General features: G+C 44.4%; 3 protein-coding genes across 4 annotated transcripts in view; 1 reads left to right on the top strand and 2 right to left on the bottom strand.

Annotated features, from left to right (window-relative positions):
* Nucleotides 1-54: 54 nt before the first annotated feature.
* Nucleotides 55-1,970, top strand: rps19bp1 (ribosomal protein S19 binding protein 1). Its single transcript, XM_086033733.1, has 4 exons — nucleotides 55-245; nucleotides 1,082-1,258; nucleotides 1,392-1,489; nucleotides 1,604-1,970. Exons 1-4 carry the CDS (start codon nucleotides 191-193, stop codon nucleotides 1,775-1,777), a joined length of 504 nt encoding a protein of 167 aa, XP_085889859.1. The 5' UTR covers nucleotides 55-190; the 3' UTR covers nucleotides 1,778-1,970.
* A 2,048-nt stretch (nucleotides 1,971-4,018) lies between these two features.
* Nucleotides 4,019-10,120, bottom strand: atf4a (activating transcription factor 4a). The gene is made up of 4 exons (XM_086034137.1): nucleotides 9,914-10,120; nucleotides 8,296-8,454; nucleotides 7,956-8,234; nucleotides 4,019-5,400 (listed from the first exon to the last, which is right to left on the bottom strand). The coding sequence occupies exons 2-4, from the start codon at nucleotides 8,333-8,335 to the stop codon at nucleotides 4,679-4,681; spliced, it is 1,041 nt and encodes a 346-aa protein (XP_085890263.1). The 5' UTR covers nucleotides 8,336-8,454; nucleotides 9,914-10,120; the 3' UTR covers nucleotides 4,019-4,678.
* A 1,406-nt stretch (nucleotides 10,121-11,526) lies between these two features.
* Nucleotides 11,527-19,801, bottom strand: part of mgat3b (beta-1,4-mannosyl-glycoprotein 4-beta-N-acetylglucosaminyltransferase b) — a 38,422-nt gene continuing 30,147 nt past the window's right edge. For both annotated transcript variants that reach the window (XM_086033702.1, XM_086033701.1), the window contains 3 exons: nucleotides 18,975-19,582; nucleotides 17,895-18,177; nucleotides 11,527-16,997 (listed from right to left, as the gene is read on the bottom strand). In XM_086033702.1, coding sequence (XP_085889828.1) covers nucleotides 16,515-16,997; nucleotides 17,895-18,177; nucleotides 18,975-19,582 — 1,374 coding nt within the window. In that variant the 3' untranslated portion in view covers nucleotides 11,527-16,514. The remainder of the gene's footprint in view (nucleotides 16,998-17,894; nucleotides 18,178-18,974; nucleotides 19,583-19,801) is intronic.

Below are 19,801 nucleotides of genomic sequence, written 5' to 3'. Positions count from 1 at the left end.
GGTGACGTTTTATGTCGGACACTTTTCGTTGCAATTTAGTTCCACCCGGCTACTTTACAATCCACGCACACAGCGAGTTAACCGGATGTTGACATAAACGTTCACATGTTAACGCGTTCATTTTTGTTTCGTTACAATAACTGTTGTAGTTTGGGTTGCTGGAAAGCAAAACGTCCTGGAATAGCTCAAGATGTCAGCGTCGTTGATCAGGAGAGGACTGGAGCTGCTAAGTAACGACATTAAAAGTACGTTTTGAGCCCATCGATTCGCTAGCTGGCTAACGTTAGCCGCGAACCATCGTAACCACGCCGTGCTGTAAGAACGCCACCGACTTGACTCATACGCTAAACGTTTCCACTCAAAGCTGTCTTTAGATTAATAAAGAAAAATGTGTAAGTAACAAGTGTACGATTTAATCTGCAGATTTAAATGGTTAGTGTTCCCGTGTATGATTTGAAGATTGGTTTCTGAAGCCCGGGAAGAAGTGCAAGATCCGGATACGTTGTGACGTATGCGTGTACTGGCCACCATTTTTGCTTCAGTCGCAAAAGAGCAGCCGGTTGTGTTATTTAGTCATAAAAAGTTTATTTTACGGCCATTGGTGTGTCTGTTTTGCGGGACAGTGGCTAGTGTACGTTATTGAAGACAAAAAGTGTGTGTGTTTTTTTAAAAGCATTTTGTTGGCTGCAGGTGATAGGCAATACCGCAAATTGTCGTCAAGAAAAGATAGTGTTATCGCTACTCACCCATCAATATTAACATTTACAATACGCTAGTAAAATAGGTTATATAAATAGGAAATTAAATCAAATGTGGTTGCAACTTTAGTTGCATCTCATGGGTTGCCACAGAGTCACACGCATAATTTGTTTGACAGGTTTTGCATATGCGATAGCAATTAAAAAGTAGTTGGAGACACAAGTGTGCAATTTTAGCATTTTGTTTGTGAACAACCCACTCCCAGAGCCACTTTTTAATGCGGAAATGCCAAATGTACACTTCAGGGCCAAGACTGCATGGACTGGTAAGGGTGCTTGTAAGGCAAGCTCCCACCGTATCTATGTGCTGTGCTTCCTACCAGGTGGAAATAATGTGAAGAAGCAGCAGCAGGCGAGGACGCCCAGTACGGTGGCGGCAAAGGCGCTGGTGAGCACCAACCGCCAGGGAGTCACCCGGCAGGTCAAGCGACTGCAGGGTCGACTCGGACCCGGCAAGAGCAAAGCGACGGTCAAGGACAAGCTGATCAAGTGTGCCCTGGGTCAGTATGGTCTGCTCACAGTGCGCACTAATTCCATTTAACATGCAATGTAGAGCTGGGCGATACAACCTTAAAATATTTTTTTCTCCTTGCAAAAATCTGATTTGAATGGTTTCTGTGTGGATGATTCCAGACGAGTTCAGGAAAACAAAGGAGAAAAGTCAGATGGAAGCCAACCTCAGGTACTTCACGAGAGGCGACTTCAAGGCAACCGAGTCGGACACATTAAAAGTGAGAGGGTCCTTTCGGACGCAAATATTCCTGTTGACATTTTATAGCTGCTTATGTACAGTATTTATGTAGAATTCATAAATGAATGACCATGTCATCTGTGTCCCGCTCAAGATCCAGAACTACAACACAGGAAGGCAGTCCCGCGATCGCCCCAACCAGCCTGCCGCTCGCAAGCCCAAAGAGACGAAGTCGGTGTTCACGGAGGAGGAGTTCCAGCAGTTCCAGAAGGAATATTTTGGCAGGACTGTGGAAGAAAAAAAAAGCCATTCCTCCACAAAACACTGATCCTTCGGATTCTTTCCCGTGTTTTTGATTTCCCCCAAATGTCCCCGGGAAACTAGACTTTGTTCACGTTTTACAAGAACTGGCCTTTATTCCAAAAAAAAAAAAAAAAAAGTCCTGTCAAATGCTATAAGACTGAGATTTTGTTTGCTCTGCATACCTTTTGGTAATTAATAAATAAAATGTTTCACTTGGATGTTGAATTTCACTCTTGATGAGTGGGCAGGCACACCAGAAAGCATAATACATAATGCAGTCATACTCAGAAAATTTGAATACATGTCCTAATTTTCTGAGTGTGGCTGAATATATATATTTATATATTAGTTCTGTCAAGCATTAATTGAAAAATGTTCCATAATCGCAATTAATCGTACTTTTCAATGACGTTTTTTTACGACGCTTGGAACAGATATTTACTGGAGTAAAATCATGGAATTAATGTGGAGGAAAAAAAAGTACATTTCGATTCAAAGACTGTTCTAATAGCTTCCTTTGATCCTTGCATAAAATTATCTTCCTGTAAAATACAAATGCTGAACGATATACCAAAGACCTACGACTAATATGGTATTTGAATTTGGCTTTGCAAAGTGTGCAAATTATTGAGGACTTCTCCAATGAGCCGTCGAGTAACTTTTAAAGTCAAACTTCATAAGTCCGTCTTTGCGACAGTGACTCTTCTCTAAGTTTGCGTGCAAAGTGAGGAGAGGTCAGCTGCCACAGGAAGTCAATAAAACGGAGTTAATTTTTTTTAAATACGTTATAACATTTAAGTTAATCTCCATAGTTAACTCTTTACTGTTGACAGCACTTAAAAAAAAAAAAATATATATATATATATATACATTCAATTTTATGAGAAGGTCTGACATACTTGGAAAATAATATGTTAGAAATTTCTGAGAAAATTAGAACGTCTGAACGTTACTGTATTATCCAGACTTGGAGAAAATGCAGTGCAGTAGCAGCAATTGGCCACCGGGGAGTGGTGTACTCCATCTTCCCCGCCTCTTGACATCGCAGTCAAACGAGAGATACTGGTTCTTCTAATTTACTCACTCAACGTTGCACAACCATAATTAACGTTCGTACGAACATTCAATTAATTTTACCGGCACTCTAACGCACATTTCCACATTCTATGCCGCAAAATACGATACCCAAGGTCCCAAGTTGGCCCAGTAAGTCCGAAGACGTGTGAAAATGAGCAGACAACGAAACATGGCAACAAAATCATCATTGCTGGGATTTGAGTGTCAGACAAGGCCAGAGGGCCATATGGGGGACAAACGAGCTAATCTGCGCTGCATGTCAGGACTCAGGAGGGATCATGGACGGACAGGCTAATTATCTTAAATCCTAAAGCAGGACCTCATGTAGGACACGAGGCCTCGGCGGTGCCATTAGTCGAGCTCGTGAAGTTAGTTAGCATGTGCAAGTCAGCTGCTCTTCACATTTGTTGGCTTGTGACACACTGCTACACTCATTTGTTATGGTGACGCATGGCAAATTGCTGTAGCTGCATTTAATACTTACACGTGGCTACAATACAATAATCGTTTGTCTTTGCCACTGGGGCTTCCGGTGAGGGGTAAACAAGTGGCAAGCAACACACCCCTGACCACTACAACCACAAACACCAATATTTTGGTTTTAATGGATTTTCTTGCCATTTCTTTGCATAGCAAGAAAATGCAAACAAACTGACAAAAACGAACATTTTGGCTTTCGTTTATCAAACCTAAACTGAAGATTTTTTTTTTTTTTTTTTTAAGGAAAAAAGTTATTGGTTTACAAAAAATGTTTTTCCTCCCATCTTTACCTTGGCATAAACTGAAATGTTTAGAGGGTGGCCCTTGGTAAAATCTCATGTGTACATTTAGTGAAATTGTCATTTTTACAGTACAAAACATACAATGTGGAAATTCAAGGTAGGGTAAATATTGTTCCAAAGGTGATTCATAAGAGCTAAACATTTAGAAAGGGAATTATTAGCTTTTTTTTTTTGCAGGTGGAAATGTGAAATTCCTTGAAAACTTTCAGATTGTGAAACACCCTTTTGGAATTTTTAATGATTTCATTCCCTTAAGAAATGTGGAAGTAGTGGCATAACCTTTAACTTTTGACCTACCAAGAGATCAGGCATTCTCTCGATGAGTAATAAAACTTGGACATTTAATTTAGAGTTTCCTCCCTCCCTCCCTCCCTCCAAAGGCCATTAATCAAGACATCACATGAAACTAGACAGAAGTAAAGTTTATTAGAAAAACAGTTGCAATAGAGGAAGGCTGGTCAGAGCATTTGTACAAGCCAAAAGCATAGCAACTACTCGGGAACACGAACTCGCTTTAAATAAAAACCTAAAACCGGGCGGCTAACTAAACTGCGTTGGAAAGCTACAAAATATGTACACACAAACACTGCGCACGCAGGCAGGCCTTAAGAAAACTCCTAAATACACTTGAGAGGCCCTTAACTGGACCAGAGGAAGGTTGCTATGGAGATTTGTGGGTTCTACTCTGGGATGATCATTTCGGTTTGTCCAACTCAACAAATTTGTGAAATCGGGACTTTCAGGATGAACCGACAATGCGAATGGTGTAACGAAAACTGATTTGCTTTTTGTTTTAAAAGATTGGAGTGCACCGAATTTATCGGAACCAGTCCACCACGGACCATATTGCGCCTTGAGTATAGGGACACGTTTCGTATCGTCTCTTGGGGAGATAGAATGTACTTCGACCTATACAGGTGGACTTCATTTTAACCTTAGACGCCGCATTCACCCGAAAGCCCAATTTGGTGACGACCGCATTTGGGGATCCAACGGCGGACCGGGAGACGCAAGCACGTACAGATGCTTCGCCTGACCACCTCCCGGCCCCCCCCCTCGTCGTCTCCCTATTTGGCCCGCGCGCTCATCTTTCCGCGGTGGTGCTTACGGACCTCCTCCATCAGATCCTTGAGGTACTGGATCTCTCGGCCGATGGCGTCGGCTCGCTCGGCCAGCTCTCGGTTCCTGGTCTCCAGGGCCTCGCGCTCCACGGTGAGCTGCTCCTGCTCCACGCGCTTCTTCTGCCGGTAGCGCGTGGCTGCCGTCTTGTTCTGCTCCATCTTCTTCAGCTTCTTCTCCACCACCTTGGGAGCGCCCGACGACTTGACCTTGGCTTTGGCGGACGGCGAGGGCGATCCGGAAGGGGGCTGGGGTCTGGCGTAGGGTTTGGCGCGAGGGGAGCCGGCCGAAGACTCGATGCCGGAGTCGCTGTCGCAGTCGCTGGACGGCGGTGATGAGGTCTTGACGAAGACCTCCTCCTGGGGAGGCTCGGGATCGGGGAGGATGGCGGCGAGGGGCGACTTGGTGTCGCTCTCCGAGAATCCCGGGGAGGGAGTCGGGCCCGGGGAGCGGGGCTCCACCTTCATCAGCACCTCGGCGGGGTCGTCTTCAGGGGGGGCCGCGTGGAAGGGCTCCAGGTCCAGATCCATGTGGGACTGGAGGGACGCCAGGAGGTCCTCGGGGGAGGCGGGGGCCTCGTCCGACGAGCAGGAGCCGATGAGCGACTCCAGGTCCAAGTCGCTGAGGTCGATTTTCTCCGACATCCAGTCCATGCCGGCGAAGGCGTCGTCTGCAGACAGGTCATCGTTTTCATTACGTTCCCTCATGCTCGCTTTCTACGTGTTGCTGCTCCGTGCGCGTTTGTCCGGCAGTCATATCAGCATGCTAATTTCCTCAGCCGGTCACACTATGTTAGCTTTAAGCAAGGAGACTTGTTAGCTCAAGTATGGTTTGGTGGAACATTGTTTAAAAAAGTATCACCTTATTTCCTGAAATCCTAATTTCCTAAAGCTTCAAAAACCGGATGTACGGCGGTGCGCAAGACGCTTTTGGAAATCAGCGTCAAAAATTACACTGAGGGACACAAAAGCCATCTCTGATTCCAATTTGCTGTTGACAAGACATTTTTACATACGTCTCATGTCCACCCAAATCTATTTGGGGGAAACTGGTGTCCAGGGCTAATGTTTTCAACGTTTCCAGATCTTTTTCTTTCGGGGTCAAACTTTGACGCTATGCTCCTCCCACATTTGACTGCATAGGCAGTCAAACTTTGCTCATGTCCGGCCTTGTGACTCTTGCAGTAGCGCCACGTTACAATTGGCAGCATCATTTCCTTGTTCGGCCCCAACTGGAAAATGACGTCAACTGGCCTCCGGGAAGTAATCGATTCGCATTCCTCCTCCGCAGCGACAACGGCCGCTCACGCCTACTACGTTGTGACAGGTCGTTTATTTCGGTAAGAGAGCCAGTACAAACCGGTTTTGTCGGTCCCAGCAGTCTGTTTATACCGTGACTCTTTGATGTCAGGAGCGATTAGTGTTCTGACAGTTCAAAGACGTCAACGCACAACCGGATTATGTACGCATAAATTCCTTTGATTTACCGCTTTAAAAAAGATGTTTAAACCAACCAGAAAATGCTCACTCTATAAACTTTGTACTGTATGATTATTAGGGCTGGCGGAAAAAAAAATATTGTTTTGAGATTTATCGTGATACTTTTTGTGCCGATGCAGCATCGATACATTGATGCAGTATCAATACTTTCGATATCTTATATATTGCCGTTTGTGTGTGCGCATTTCATGGGAGCGCTATTCAAGCTGCGCACGGTTTGGCTGCAGCGTGGGTCCTCGTATTGAGAGATGTGTAGTTACACTGAAGACTAGAAGATGCGTGTAGTTACATTGAGGAGCATTAGAAAAATCACGATCGAGTTTCGGATTTCCAGCTTGTTTTTTGGCAGTGTAGGAAGAGCGCACGCCTGTGAGTATTCTTTGGATGCTTCTCTGTGTGCCTTCCTTGCAGCGTTTGGTAAGTGCCCGTTGTTTGCGGGATTCAAGTGCCGCGGGCAGCGCGCTAATTTCCGCTAGCGAGTTAATGACCTTTTTCACTGTGCATTAGCCATGAGCTAACTACGTTCGGGAAATAAAACGAGTACTGTGATTTCTGTTCGAATGTGCCAACATGTGTAATTCTTTGTTTTGTGCCTTGACTTTTTAAACTTTGAATCTTTCTGAGGGACTGTTCGTTATCTGCCAAACTGTACTCAGCCTGCTCGGGGAGGACAGAATACTTAGGTTTTGCTGGTTCTGTAACGTACTTTTGGAACAATTGCGGTCCTTAAAGTTGAGCAATGCGATTGGAGTTTTATTTATCTTTTTACATCTTGCATTCCTGTGTGTCAGGAGCGGTTACTGGAACAGTCTATGCACTTTTCAACCGTGACGCTTGAATAAATGTCAAACGGCACTTAAGTTAGGACATGTTTCAGTTTTTTTAAAAATGTACATTTTTTAGAATGTTTAAGTATCGCAATATGTATTGTATCGGGACAAAAGTGTACAAACACAACTAGTTGAACTCCAACACTGCCGAAAATGTCATACATTTCATTTTTTTGCAATTTCATTTGAATACTTCCTTAAATAAATGACATCCTAAAGATGCGTTAACACAAATTGCTAAAATGACAAAATTCAGTTCAATAACTTTGAATGCCCTTTAAATTCAACAACTTCTGCAATTTTCGTGACCATTTAATCCAAAATTTCACTTTGTTACATACGCTTACGTTACTTTATTTACACTATTGAAATTTACCTTGTATTTTTATATCATGTTAAATTCATAAAATTTAACATGACAAAAAATACATTCAATCTTCTCTTAATTTCAGATATCTTTTAGTATATACATTCTAATTTATCAAAATAAATGCTTGGGGAAAAAAAAAGTCCCAAGAATAAGTGTTTGAAGAAAGAAAAAAAAAAAACATTTTAACAAATGATACATTGAAAAACGTAATCTAATACCGTTCACTGCTGTTTAAATGCATTTTCAATTAACCATTTAATGGTGATCATAATTAAATACTTCTAACATTTAACAGTGTAAGAAGCAACGTCAAATTTGAAAAAACATTCATTTCGCCATTTTAAAACGAACCTGCTAATATCTCATGTTGTATTAAATATAAAACTAGACTAAAAGTGAAGACATCTTTCAAGTTTCTTTGTTTAAATACCTTTCAATCTTTACATAGAGTTTTTATTCTTTACAATTTGCAACTAAAAACCCATCGACGTAATTTCAGCGCATACTGGCAAGACCGCAAGCTCACCTTGGGCATGCTCGACTCCCGCGTGGGCGTGGAGCAGGTCGGCGGCCAGCCAGGGCAGAGAGGTCACGTCGGATCCCGCCTTGGCTTCCAGGAAGGAGGGGGAGGGGTGGCCGGAAGGAGAGGAGGGCGGCGACAGCAAGGTGTGGTAGGGGGACAGGGGCAGGGCGAAGGGGGGCGAACCCGGGACCTCCCCCCCGAGCGAGGAGGAGGGTGAAAGCGCTTCCTCTTCATCTTGGTCCAGAAGGGGCCCCATTGGGTCAGCCATCAGAAATGAGGGCCCTGCGCGACAGTTTCATCAGTTACTCAAACATTTCGCACCGAGAGATCTTGCGCCACCCACCTGAGCACAGGGCCTCCACGGCCTCCAATGCGAGCATCATGGCTGCGGCGTGCGGTCAGCGGTAGGGCGGGTACAACCGAGTGCGGAGACGTTCGCAAGTCGAGACGTTCGGTACTGCTGTCGACTGCAGCAAAGCTGAGGGGAATTGCCAAGAGAGACCTGCGGAGGAAAAACGCCACAAATGTCCATTCAGTGAGGCGCGAACGTAAAAATCACCCGTGTTGTCAACAAGCAGTGCTTTTATAGAACACCTTCGACAGAAGACTTGATGCTCAAGGACCAATGACATGTGGCTAACACTGTTCGCCAAGACGTATTTGTCTTTACCTTTACATTTGGCAACACGTGTACAAAAATGTACATATTTTAAAACAATCATCATAAACGCTTCACTTCTTACCAGTCGATGAATCCATTTTGATTCAGTCTAAACAATTATGCGACGACTATTATGCATGTGCAACACTGATCACCAGTCTATTTGCATTAAAACAAACTTTGAGAGGCGTAACTGAAAACGCATTCAAAATAAAGACAGCATAAAAAGACTGAAATCTTGAAAGTAATGTAAATTTGATCAAGCCTTTGGGGTGGAAAAATACATATACCCTTTGTACAAAAGACAATGCAGTATCATACATTGTACATATGGGGTGTATTACACTTCATTGGTCAATATTAAACCTCGGGATCTAATACTTACCAACACTGAACATATTTAGTTGTATTAAGTTCATTTTGTCCACTTTGTTATCCATGTATTGATTGGTTCATTTATAAACAGACAATAGTCTTTGAACATATTTTGCTGGTCTTGATTTGATTCAATTTTTTTTTTTTTTTAATTCTTCCACAATGTGTTTTACTTTGGTTTTTATTTTGTTGGACGTTTGTATATTACAAATGCATGTGTGAATATTGCTGCTACGACAATGTAATTTTCCCCTCAATTAATAACGCAATCTGACCATTTAGCTCTTATATAATAAAAAAAAAATAATAATAAAATCCTATCAGATTCACATCACAAGAAAGTCGTTAAACTGTTAAACTGGCACGTGGGGGAAGGGAGGCTAATTTTAGCCAATCCTCAGTCAATGTAGCGTCACGTGACGCCAAGCCTTAACATGCCACCCCCGTCCCCCTGGAGTACATTTCCTAATTTGGTCATGTCAAGGCCCGGTGACCACGCCCCCCGGAAAAGTGAGGCCCGCCATTTTCCTGTGAAGTAGTCCGCCAAAGGGGTTTGACGACTGAGCCTGCGCGCCATTTTGAGCACGCCACGTTGACAACTATTTCATGTACACAAACAAAAACCGGCGCCGAAATAAATGCCGACTTCGACGAACGACACTCCAATTCGCCTGTCCAACATGTGTGACTGCGATTTATATAACGTTTAGTTAAGCTACCAAGCATAATGGAGCCGTTTACGGGCACACAAAGTTGATCGGCCAGGGCGCGACTCCCTTCAACTCGATATCATCAAATTATCACAGACAGCACACGTAATACCATTTTCGAACACTTTGTAGAATTATAAAAATTAAACTTTGAGTACGTTTTTCCGTCCAGCGTTCCAAACGCCACCATAAAAGGGCAAATAATGCATACTTACGCCATATTGCCAGAAATCGCCAGTGCACTACGCCAATGCCCTGCCAGTTTTATGCCGCTGCGCAGATTGCCGCCACCCGCCTTTAAACTGCCATGTTGATGGTTGACAGCTGCCAACAGTGAACCCAACGATACAAACAGTAAAGAGGACGCCGAGGAACGAATGTTAGGAGCGTACGGTACAGCAGCGAGTTATATGGCACCGAAGCACTACCAAGTGTATCCCTACGCCAAATGCATGCTCGAATTAAATCTACTGCAGCACAAACGAGCGGGGCAATTTGTCTTCCTTATCAAATCCGCCTTTTCTCCCACGACCGGGCGGTGCTTATACAAAAAGCACGCGTACCTCTGCTGTTAATGTATTTTGATTGGTTGAACGCGTGTGCATTTTAATGAGGTACTACGTGAAGTGTATACATTGAAATGTAGGTCAAATAGAAAATGTCAACATTACTTTGATGTTGTCAAAACACAGTGAGACGCTGCTACACAATGTGAATAGTTCCGTGTGCTTTTATTGCATGTCTATGATAAGTATACAACGTGCGCATACACTGTATGGCGATTTTTGTTTTATTTTACAACGTTACAATATCACAAATTCTAAATCTACTTGAAATAGACGTTGTCATGGGAACAATTACATTTAATCGATCCTAACGCTTAAACCAAGGATTACAAAATAGTTAGCACTACTGACGTTACGTAGAACACACTTCCGGTGTCAAAGTTATTATGACGAATTCAATTTATTCCCAATGTTTTGGTGCAAATAACTACAGGAGCAGTTGGAAAATTGATTAGTATCACCATACAAACTAAAATGGGAACTTTTCAGGAGGAGGTTACAGCTGTCCCTCTGCTTTTAAATGTAGAAATTCGGTTGAAGTTGTGCAGGTGCGTGGAGAAAATACGATTCCACCAAATCAGCCTCTTTTGAACTGAAGCGGACTTTTCGTAATATTCAATACAGTATCTTAAAGCATTTCCATTGCAGGTATTGATTTTCACAGAACAGTGCAAATGTGACTTTGAAGTTTGGTCCTAGCTGGAACTTGGCCTTTGAGCCTTCACTTAATTGTGCTCGAATCACGAGCAACACATTTCAGAATGTCATTTAAATTCAGTGGACAAAATTAGGAACAACCCTTACTTTTGTTGAAAAATCACAATTAATTGTTCTCCGTCCCCACAGTCCTGCGTGCATTACGTCAACGTGGCGTCGTTCCAAAAGGCCTGTTGTTTTCACACTCTGACCACTAGATGGTGCAAGAATCCACTTCGTGAGATCGTTACAACACTGGAGACTTTACTTTTTTTCCAATGCATTTTTAAAATATGTACTGTATACGTTACTACAGGTTTTTCTTTTTTTTTTTTTAAATATCGTTTTGTCAGATTCAGCCCCCCCGACCTTTTACTTAAAAAAAAAAAAATATATATATATATATATAAAACGGGTTTAAAAACATTTTTCCCTTAAAACGTGAATTTGTCCTCTCACTAGATACCATTTTTTACCCTTCTAAAAATGCTGATTTTATATGAAAAAAAAACAGTCCAAAAATGAATTTCACGCCACCAAAACTTTCACACATTATCAGGGCACTGTTGAAATTTTGAAATTAATTTATTATATCTTTGCCATAGAACTTTTTGTGGTTGTTGATGGTTAACATACATCCAGTCATTTGAACATTTGAATAAACACCAGTTGAGTTCACTTCCAAATGTTCCTTTTCTTCTTCTCGACGTTTTTTTTCCCCATCACCAAAAAATGTCTTTTGTTATTTTGTTTGAAAGTATCTTACTCCAGGCTCTTTTTTTTTTTTTTTTTTTTTTTGGAAAGGGGGGTTGCATCTGCCTCCCACGGGTCCTCCTCTTCTTGGAACACCGAGCCACTGGACCACACAAACACACACACGTACACATTCCACTAAAATCATCAAGACAAAAAAAGATATAAAAAAATAAAACTATGTGAGCTTGAACAATCAGTGCAGGGACAGACGGACGGAGGGAGTTCACATGTTGCAATCCGTCAAAAAAAAAAAAAACAGAAAAAAAAAACCCTTACGTCTTCTTGCATTTGCTTTCAAAATAAAGCTGTCAGTATTTGGAGCATTCCATTCGAGAGTGACAAACAATAGCCCTTTTCACACAGTTCACCCCAAATTACCATAACAGAAATTTTCACACAGAACCCAGTGAAACTGAATGTGACTCGGCCGTTATATCGGATATGGCCTCCCAAGGCGGAAAATTGTCTGACAGTCAGCGTGAAATGAGCTTTTGATACACATTTCACACACAGAGCATGCAAAGTGAACACGACAGCGGTAAGCTTCATCAATAACCTACCTGTGCCTTTCACACAGAACCCCGCAAAGGCGGAATTTTGACACAACTGTGCGCTTTCACATGATGACACAGCATCGTGCAAACGGGGAATTTGATCCGATCCCGGAAGCCAGAAAATTCACAGGTGGACTTCAACAAGTCATTCCGGCTTACTATGTTTCACATCTAACAGCGACCCGGGGAAAGAAAGTCAACTGACCGGCAGTGTACTACCACAGAAGCCGGGAAATTTACGGCTGGAATTCTACCGCCAATTCCGTGTCAATACCTGACACAGAGAACACAGGCCAGGAAAAAGTCCACTTTTAGGGGCAATGTACTACCTTGGAAGCTGGAACATTTGAGGGTTGACTTTTACCGCCAATTCCATGTCAATGCACAGAACACCAGCCCAGGTAGAAGCGGACTTTGACGGCTATTTTTATTACCTTGTAAGCCGGAAAATTTGAGGCGCAACTTCTATCGCCAATTCCCTGTCAATACCTTACACATGTCACACCAGTGCAGGTACAAGACGTTTATGGGCATTTCACTACCTTGGAAGCCGGGAAATCTGCGGGTCGACTTCCACTACCTAAGCCGACAGAACACCAAACCAGGTAGAAGCCGACTTTAACAGGTGCTGTCCTAACTGGGCAAAATTTGGGTCATCTACAGCTTTACCAGGCAGCATTCGACCTCAGAAGCTGTTAAATTTGTCGGTCGGGCTTGAACGGGTAGTGTGAAAGGGGCTAATGTGTGTGTGTTGTGTATGTGAGTGTTGTGTCAATGCTACCACACTTTGGCTTCAACACACTTTGCTTAACACAAAAAAATGGGGGGGAAAAAATGACACATTTTCGAATATTTTCCAACAAAAAAAAAAAAAACAGCATAAAGGTAAAAAAAAAACAAAAACCCTGTTAACAACCCAATATTATAATCGATCATTGACAACACAAATCAATAAGGTGCATTCACACTGTTAAACGCATTAGAAAACAACACGAGCGCTCCACACTGCTTCGGAGTCGACCAATCACAGCGAGGGATGCGGGAAATGAAATCACAGGACACAATAACAACAAAAACGATCACAGAAAGCCCCAGTGATTGGTTACACCAACTTTATGGCCTTGGAGGAGGTAAAAGACGCCCTAGTGGACGTCTATTCAAACAGTAGGCTGACAGGCGCACACACACACACACACACACACGCACACACGCGCACGCACGCACGCGCGCACGCACACACATGCGACGCCTCGAAAAAGATATTAAATATCAAGCTGCCAAGTAGATGCAATTTCAACATTTAAATAGAAACACACACACACGCATGCGTACAAACGCACAAGCACACACAGACACACACTCTGGTTTCCATCTTAAGGGAACATTTCATCAAAACTCCCAAAAAGTGCAAAAATAATCAATGATTGCGTGGAACTTCCTCCCTCCCTCCCGCGCTTCATTACAAACCACGCGTCTTTCCTCCCACCTCCACCGGCTGGTCGCCATGGAAACTGACAACCGTGCCGCCTTAGAAAAAAAAAGAAAAAAAAAAAAGGAACTTAAGGTGGCGGTTGAGTGAATTTGTTTTGCGATGAAAATATGATTGTTTTTGTTTAAGGTGGACTGGAGGGATAGCGCATGAGAATTGCAGGCACGCACGCGCACGCGCACACACACACACACAAACCAATTGTACTTCTTTTAGCTTAAAAAGACCATTTATTTACATGAAACAATGTCTTCTTTTTTTCCGCTATCTATGCCAGTGACGTATGTTGACAAGCGGACAATTAAGTGCTCCTCCACTAGATGGCAGAACAACTGAATAATTACTTTACAAAGTCCTGCAAGTGCAACTGCAAGTCATTTTGTTTCAGCCAATCAGACGCCAGAAGAAAGAATGTGGAAGAGACACAATAACAACAATAGCAAACGGACGGGCAATGGGGAACGGGTGAACATGTGGACTTAAAAAAAAGGGCAATGAAAAAAATAATGAAAATAAATAAATAAAAAGCAACGAGAGTGAAGGTACTGATTTTGAGATTATTAGCTTGACCCGATTCTCGCGACCACCTGCAGCGTTACCGAGCGCCACGTAGATTTCTCGTTTGGCAGCTCAAGTACAACCCCTCAAAGTGAGATCCAAAAACAACCTCCAAGAAGGATTCAAAGCTTTTTCTTTGGCTTTTTGTGTGTTTAAGGGTTTTATGGGGGTAAATTAAATGAAAATATGAAAAAAACCATTACATTTAATCTCATTTGTAATTTTGGATATAACTGAATTTAGATGTAATATTTTGATCTAAATTACAAAAATTAATCGACGGAAGGACTTCTGACAGTGATTGTTATTTTTTTGTTATCTTTTTATCTGATCAAATTATTTTTGTTCAGTTTTGTCAACTGAATAAAAAGGTTTTAGAAAACCAAGTTTCTAATTTCCTACATTTTCCAAACATTGAACATTTTTTTAAATTAGAACAATGTTTTGGACTTTTACATTTAATTTGGAAAACCGTAAACATAAATACAATTTACATTTAAAAAATAATTAAATAAAATGACTACTATTCAATTTTAAAAATATATGTTATTAATTTCAGTTTAAAAAATATTTTTTAAACAACTTCAACTTTTTTAATGTACATTTTAAAAACGTACTCCTAATTTAAACCAAACTTGATTGACTGAATTGAAACGGAATAAAACCAAAGTAATTCAAATGAAACGACTGATGCCTTTGATGGCAACATTTCCTCAGAAGCTAAAGGCTAACTCGATGACATCACGCCATCGGCATGCTGGGAATTCATGGTGAGGACGGTTGCTGCGGCGACGGCGGGCGGGCGGTCACGGGGGTCATCGCCACACCTGCTACTCTAACGCGCAGATGTTGAAGCCTGATTGCAGTTGCACGCCCAAAAGCCTCCGAGGTCTGATTTATTGCAGTGATTATGTTTCCGTGGCAACCGAAGCGCTTTTTCATCTCATAAATGTCAGACCATTTTTTTCTTTTCTTTTTACAAATACTGAGCAATATGGACAAAAGTATTGGGACACCTTACTAACTAAACCACTGCCCGGTCTTCTGTGGCCTTGGTAACTAAGAACAGTCCTTTCCTGTCTTCTGTTGCCATGGTAAGTAACCACTGTCCTATCCCCTGTCACCATGGTAACCACTGTCCATTTCTGTCTTCCGGTGCCATCGTCACTAACCACTGTCTTGGTCTGTGTTCTGTTGCCATGGTAATTAAGCACCGGCCTGTGCTGTCCTGTCGACTGTTGCGACGCTAACCGACGTCCTGTCCTCTGTCGCCATGGTAACCTGCCGCTTTACCGCCCTGTTTTGTCGTCGCCTTGTGGGCGTGTCTGCTAAGTGTGTACATCCGGCAGAGTGTGACCGATTGCGCATTTTTCTGCGTCGCGATGGCCTTCAGTGTGTCTTTTGCGCGTCCGCCAGTGTGTCCTGTGACTAGCAAGATGTGCAAGTTCAACTTGAGTGACTAATTTTGCTGTGAGGAGACATTATTTGATAAGGACAAAACGCCGCACACACACACAGTGAACTGCCCACTCATCTTCCCATTACATACTATTTGTTTCCAAGGAGACAAAAGTTACCTTTGCCCACTGCGCACACACACACTCTCAACACGCACAGCTGATTGACACACAGGCACACACCTGCAATTCTCAGGGGGGTGGGGTGGGGGCTTGCGGGGGGGGGGGGGGGGGGGGCGAACTAAATCATCGCAAAACCTCCCTTTAACACGCTCAAGCGCGCACACGCCCACGCCCATTCATGACTCACGGCTGATTAGTACACGCACACTCCCCCCCCCACACACACACTTGCAGTCCACATGCAGGAACAACAAAACCACAGAAAAACCTCCTTTGAACACACGCGCACACATTCAAGACTGACTTGGTCCAAACACACAAAAAGTAGTTCATCTCACACACGCAGAAAAGTGCACGCGGGATGAGTGCGTGCTATCATTCAGTAGGGAGCATCTGTGTGTGTGTGTGTGTGTGTGTGTGTGCGTGTGTGCGCGCGGGTGTGTGTGTGTGTGTAAAAGTCTCCAAACGCGACAAGAAGACATCAACTTAAATACTCGGCACATCCAGACACACAGAAAGAGTGGAGGCGAGCGGTCGCGGCGGGGAACCAGCGCTTGCGTAAATCCAGTGGTTGCATCCGGTCCGGTCCGGTCCGCACCACGGTCCGGGCGCTCGGGTCAGCGCCGTCCGGCGTACGGGTTGTCCAGGAGGTAGCGGTATCGCTGGTAGTGGTCCAGCATGTACTTGGGGGCGTACATGTGCTCCTTGGGGTCCACGGGCGGGTACTCCTGCAGGGAGCCGTCGAACCAGCCGCCGGTCCGGATCAGCTGGCGGATGTAGCCCAGGTCGCGTTTGTCCTCGTAGTCGCCCCAGCGCGGGAAGTCGCCGTTCTGGGCCGACACCAGCTTGAAGAGGATGCCCTCGGGCGAGAAGCACCACGAGCAGTGCCAGCCGGCGAAGTGGAAGGGGCTGCCCAGGGACCACTGCACCAGGATGTGGCCCGTGTCGTTCTCGTACTTGCGGAAGGCCGGCATGGTGTAGTACTCGCGGCGCCGCAGCTTGATGCCGTCGCCGTCGTAGACGGCGCGCAGCATGCCCGTCGTGCAGCCCGACACCACCTCCAGGGAGCCCAGCTGCTTCCAGAAGAAGCCGTACAGAGACTGCCGGGGGGGAAAAAAAAAAACAAACAAAAAAAACCTAGCAACCACTTTTGTCTTCAAATAAAATGTTCTTTTTACCAAAAATATTCCAGGCAATGAAGAAAATGTGATTTTTTTTTTTTCCCCTTAAAACACGTATTTCCTAAAAATTATTATTTTTAAAGTGGAAGTCCACCCAAACATTCTTTTTTCCAAGAATATGTTCCCAGCAGGCCCACATTTTTGCGTTTGTGGAATATAAATTAAGCAGCAAAATGCACTCGTTTTTAGCCATCTCTAGGGGCGGCCATTTTGTCTTCTGTCGACTGAAAATGACATCCCAACAGCTCAGGTGAAGACCAATCACGGCTGACCTGTTTTCTGAAGTTGAGCCGTGATTGGTCTTAGCTGAGCTCGGAGCCGTTGTGATGTCATTTTCAGTCGACAGAAGTGACAAAATGGCCGCCCCCGGAGATGGCTAAAAACGAGTGGATTAACACTTATTCCACACACGCAAACTGAATCAGAATGCCGCGTTTCAACTAGTGGGCTTGCATAGAACATATTCTTGAAAAAAAAATGTTTGCGTTGACCTGTCTTTAACATGATTTTGTTTCTTAAAAAATACAGAATGGGTTGTTTTCCTGTGAAAATATAAGAATGAAAAGTGAAAATGAAAAGAGACGGGAAAAATATATAGGAAATAATACAACAAAAAGTCGAGTGTGCCAAAATAGCTCCACGGTGAGCTGAAAGACTTTTGGGCAGTTTTAGAAGACACTTATTAGGTTTAGTCCTCTTTCGCAAAGCCTCAGGAAGCATTGAACCCCCCCCCAGAAAAAAATCACCATTGAAAAACGGCATTTTATGTCCACTTGGGCTTTCTTTGTCTGATACAGCATTTCCATCCGCGCTCACCTTGCGCATGTGAATGGCGAAGGGCTCGGTCCAGCCGTCAAACAGTTTGAGGAAGAGGAGGCCCTCGCGAGCCGGGATCTCGTCGGCGTCGTTGATGACGAAGACGTCGTCCGGCCGGCCGCCCTCCACCCGCGACATGCCGTTGCGCGTCAGGAAGGTGCGAAGGTAGTCGTCGGCGATCCAGCCGTCCTGCCGGCCGCCCTCGGGGAAATGGTCCAGGAACACGTACAGGATCTTGTGGCGCACATAGTCGTAAGTACCGTTCAGGAGCAGACGCAGAAAACTGCAACGCACACGCACGAGGGAGGAAAAAAAAAAAAACACAGTTACACTTTAAAGACGGTAATACTGTCATGTAACTAATTACCGGTAACTAGAAACAGGTCATTTTGGTGCTAATTTTTCCAACACTGACTGCTTTGTTGTCATCGCCTCAGCCTTCACTAAAGTTCCAGGAACTTCTTCAGTCCTTGGTTAGCATGCTTTCGACTAAATCTGTTCTAAATATGCCCTTTTTGGTAACCCAGAAACTATTTTTAGACAAAGGTTCCCGCAGTCCAAATATGCATTGGTCCTGCAAAAAAAAGTCCCTTGTTCCGGATCTAAAGTTCCTGTGGTTGTAATGTGCGGTTCAGGTTCTACGTCCAGTACAGTAACGCGCCAGTAAATTCACATAACACTTTCCCTGTTCCAAACACACAACGGACCTACAGAAGTCCCTAGTCCTGAGGGTGAAGTTCCTGCAGTTGAAATGCAAAGTATAGATTGCGTTTCCATGAATGATTAGCTCTTGGTACTCGTGGTTACTGGATCTTAAAATGTCAACATGACCCTTTCGGTACCCCAGAACAGAAAGTAAGACACGGAGCCATGGTCGGAACTTGCAATGGTCCGACAAAAAAATCCCCGGTTCAAATTTCAACCGTGGGACCATTTGGACACTCCTGGCCTGGTTCCTGGAAGTAACTAGACCAACACTGATAGCTTTGATGTCCACCATAGTTGTTAACTAATTACTTGGGGCTAGTAGCTAATTACTCGGAGCTAGTTTCATCAGCAGCTCCGCAGCGAGGCGGTCACCTGAGAGGTCTTTTTTCCCCGTAGGCGGTGAAGTTGGACTCGCAAACGAGGAAGAGGTCTACGGCCTGCGCCAGCTCGTGAAAGCGTACGTGCAGCAGGTCAAACTCGTGGTTGACGTTGATGGCGTTGATGACGCGGCGGGGCGTCTCTCGGGGCGTCAGCCGCTCCTTGGTGGGCAGGTTGGAGTGGTAGACCATGGTGGGCACCCCGCAGTAGGGTCCGTGCCAGCCGGGCCGGCACACGCACTTCACCAGCCGCCGGCCGCCCCTCGCGACCCTGGTCTTGGACTTGGGCGTGATGAAGGCCTGCCGCTGGACTTGCAGAGGTTTTCGATGGCCGGCAGCGGCGGGGCGGACGCCCTCCCCGGCGCCGGCCGCTTTCCCGCCGTTCTCCTTGGGGCTGGCCACTTCGGTGCCCTGCCGGAAACAGAGCGCTCCGGCTCGGGTTCGGGCAAAGTACGCCGTCTTGTCGTCCTGAAGCCGGTAAGTGTGAGTGTGAAGGTCGCCCATGGATTCTGACGAGTCCGAGGTCGGTCCGGCTTTGAGGAACACCGCCGGGTGGGCCAGGTGAGTGGGATCCCGTGGGGGAAGGCGGTCTTCCTGTCGCTGCTGGATCGGGAAAAAAAAAAATGGAAAACAGCTGTCGACGAATATAATAAATATCAAACATTCGGTCTCGCTGCTCTCCACATTCACATCGGTGTAAATAAAGTATGTATTTTGTTTACACCCTTTATATACAGACAAACTCTAAAAATGGTTGCGTCAAAATAACCCGAATGGGGTGAAAACGGGACTGACCCCATTTTTTGAGGTTTTTCATTAAAC

This window comes from Filicampus tigris, chromosome 6 (assembly GCF_054856515.1).
Source record: "Filicampus tigris isolate MCC_2025a chromosome 6, RoL_Ftig_1.0, whole genome shotgun sequence".
Lineage (NCBI taxonomy): Eukaryota > Metazoa > Chordata > Actinopteri > Syngnathiformes > Syngnathidae > Filicampus > Filicampus tigris.
Note: the sequence above shows the minus strand (reverse complement) of the source record. Positions and strands in the feature narration are given on the sequence as shown.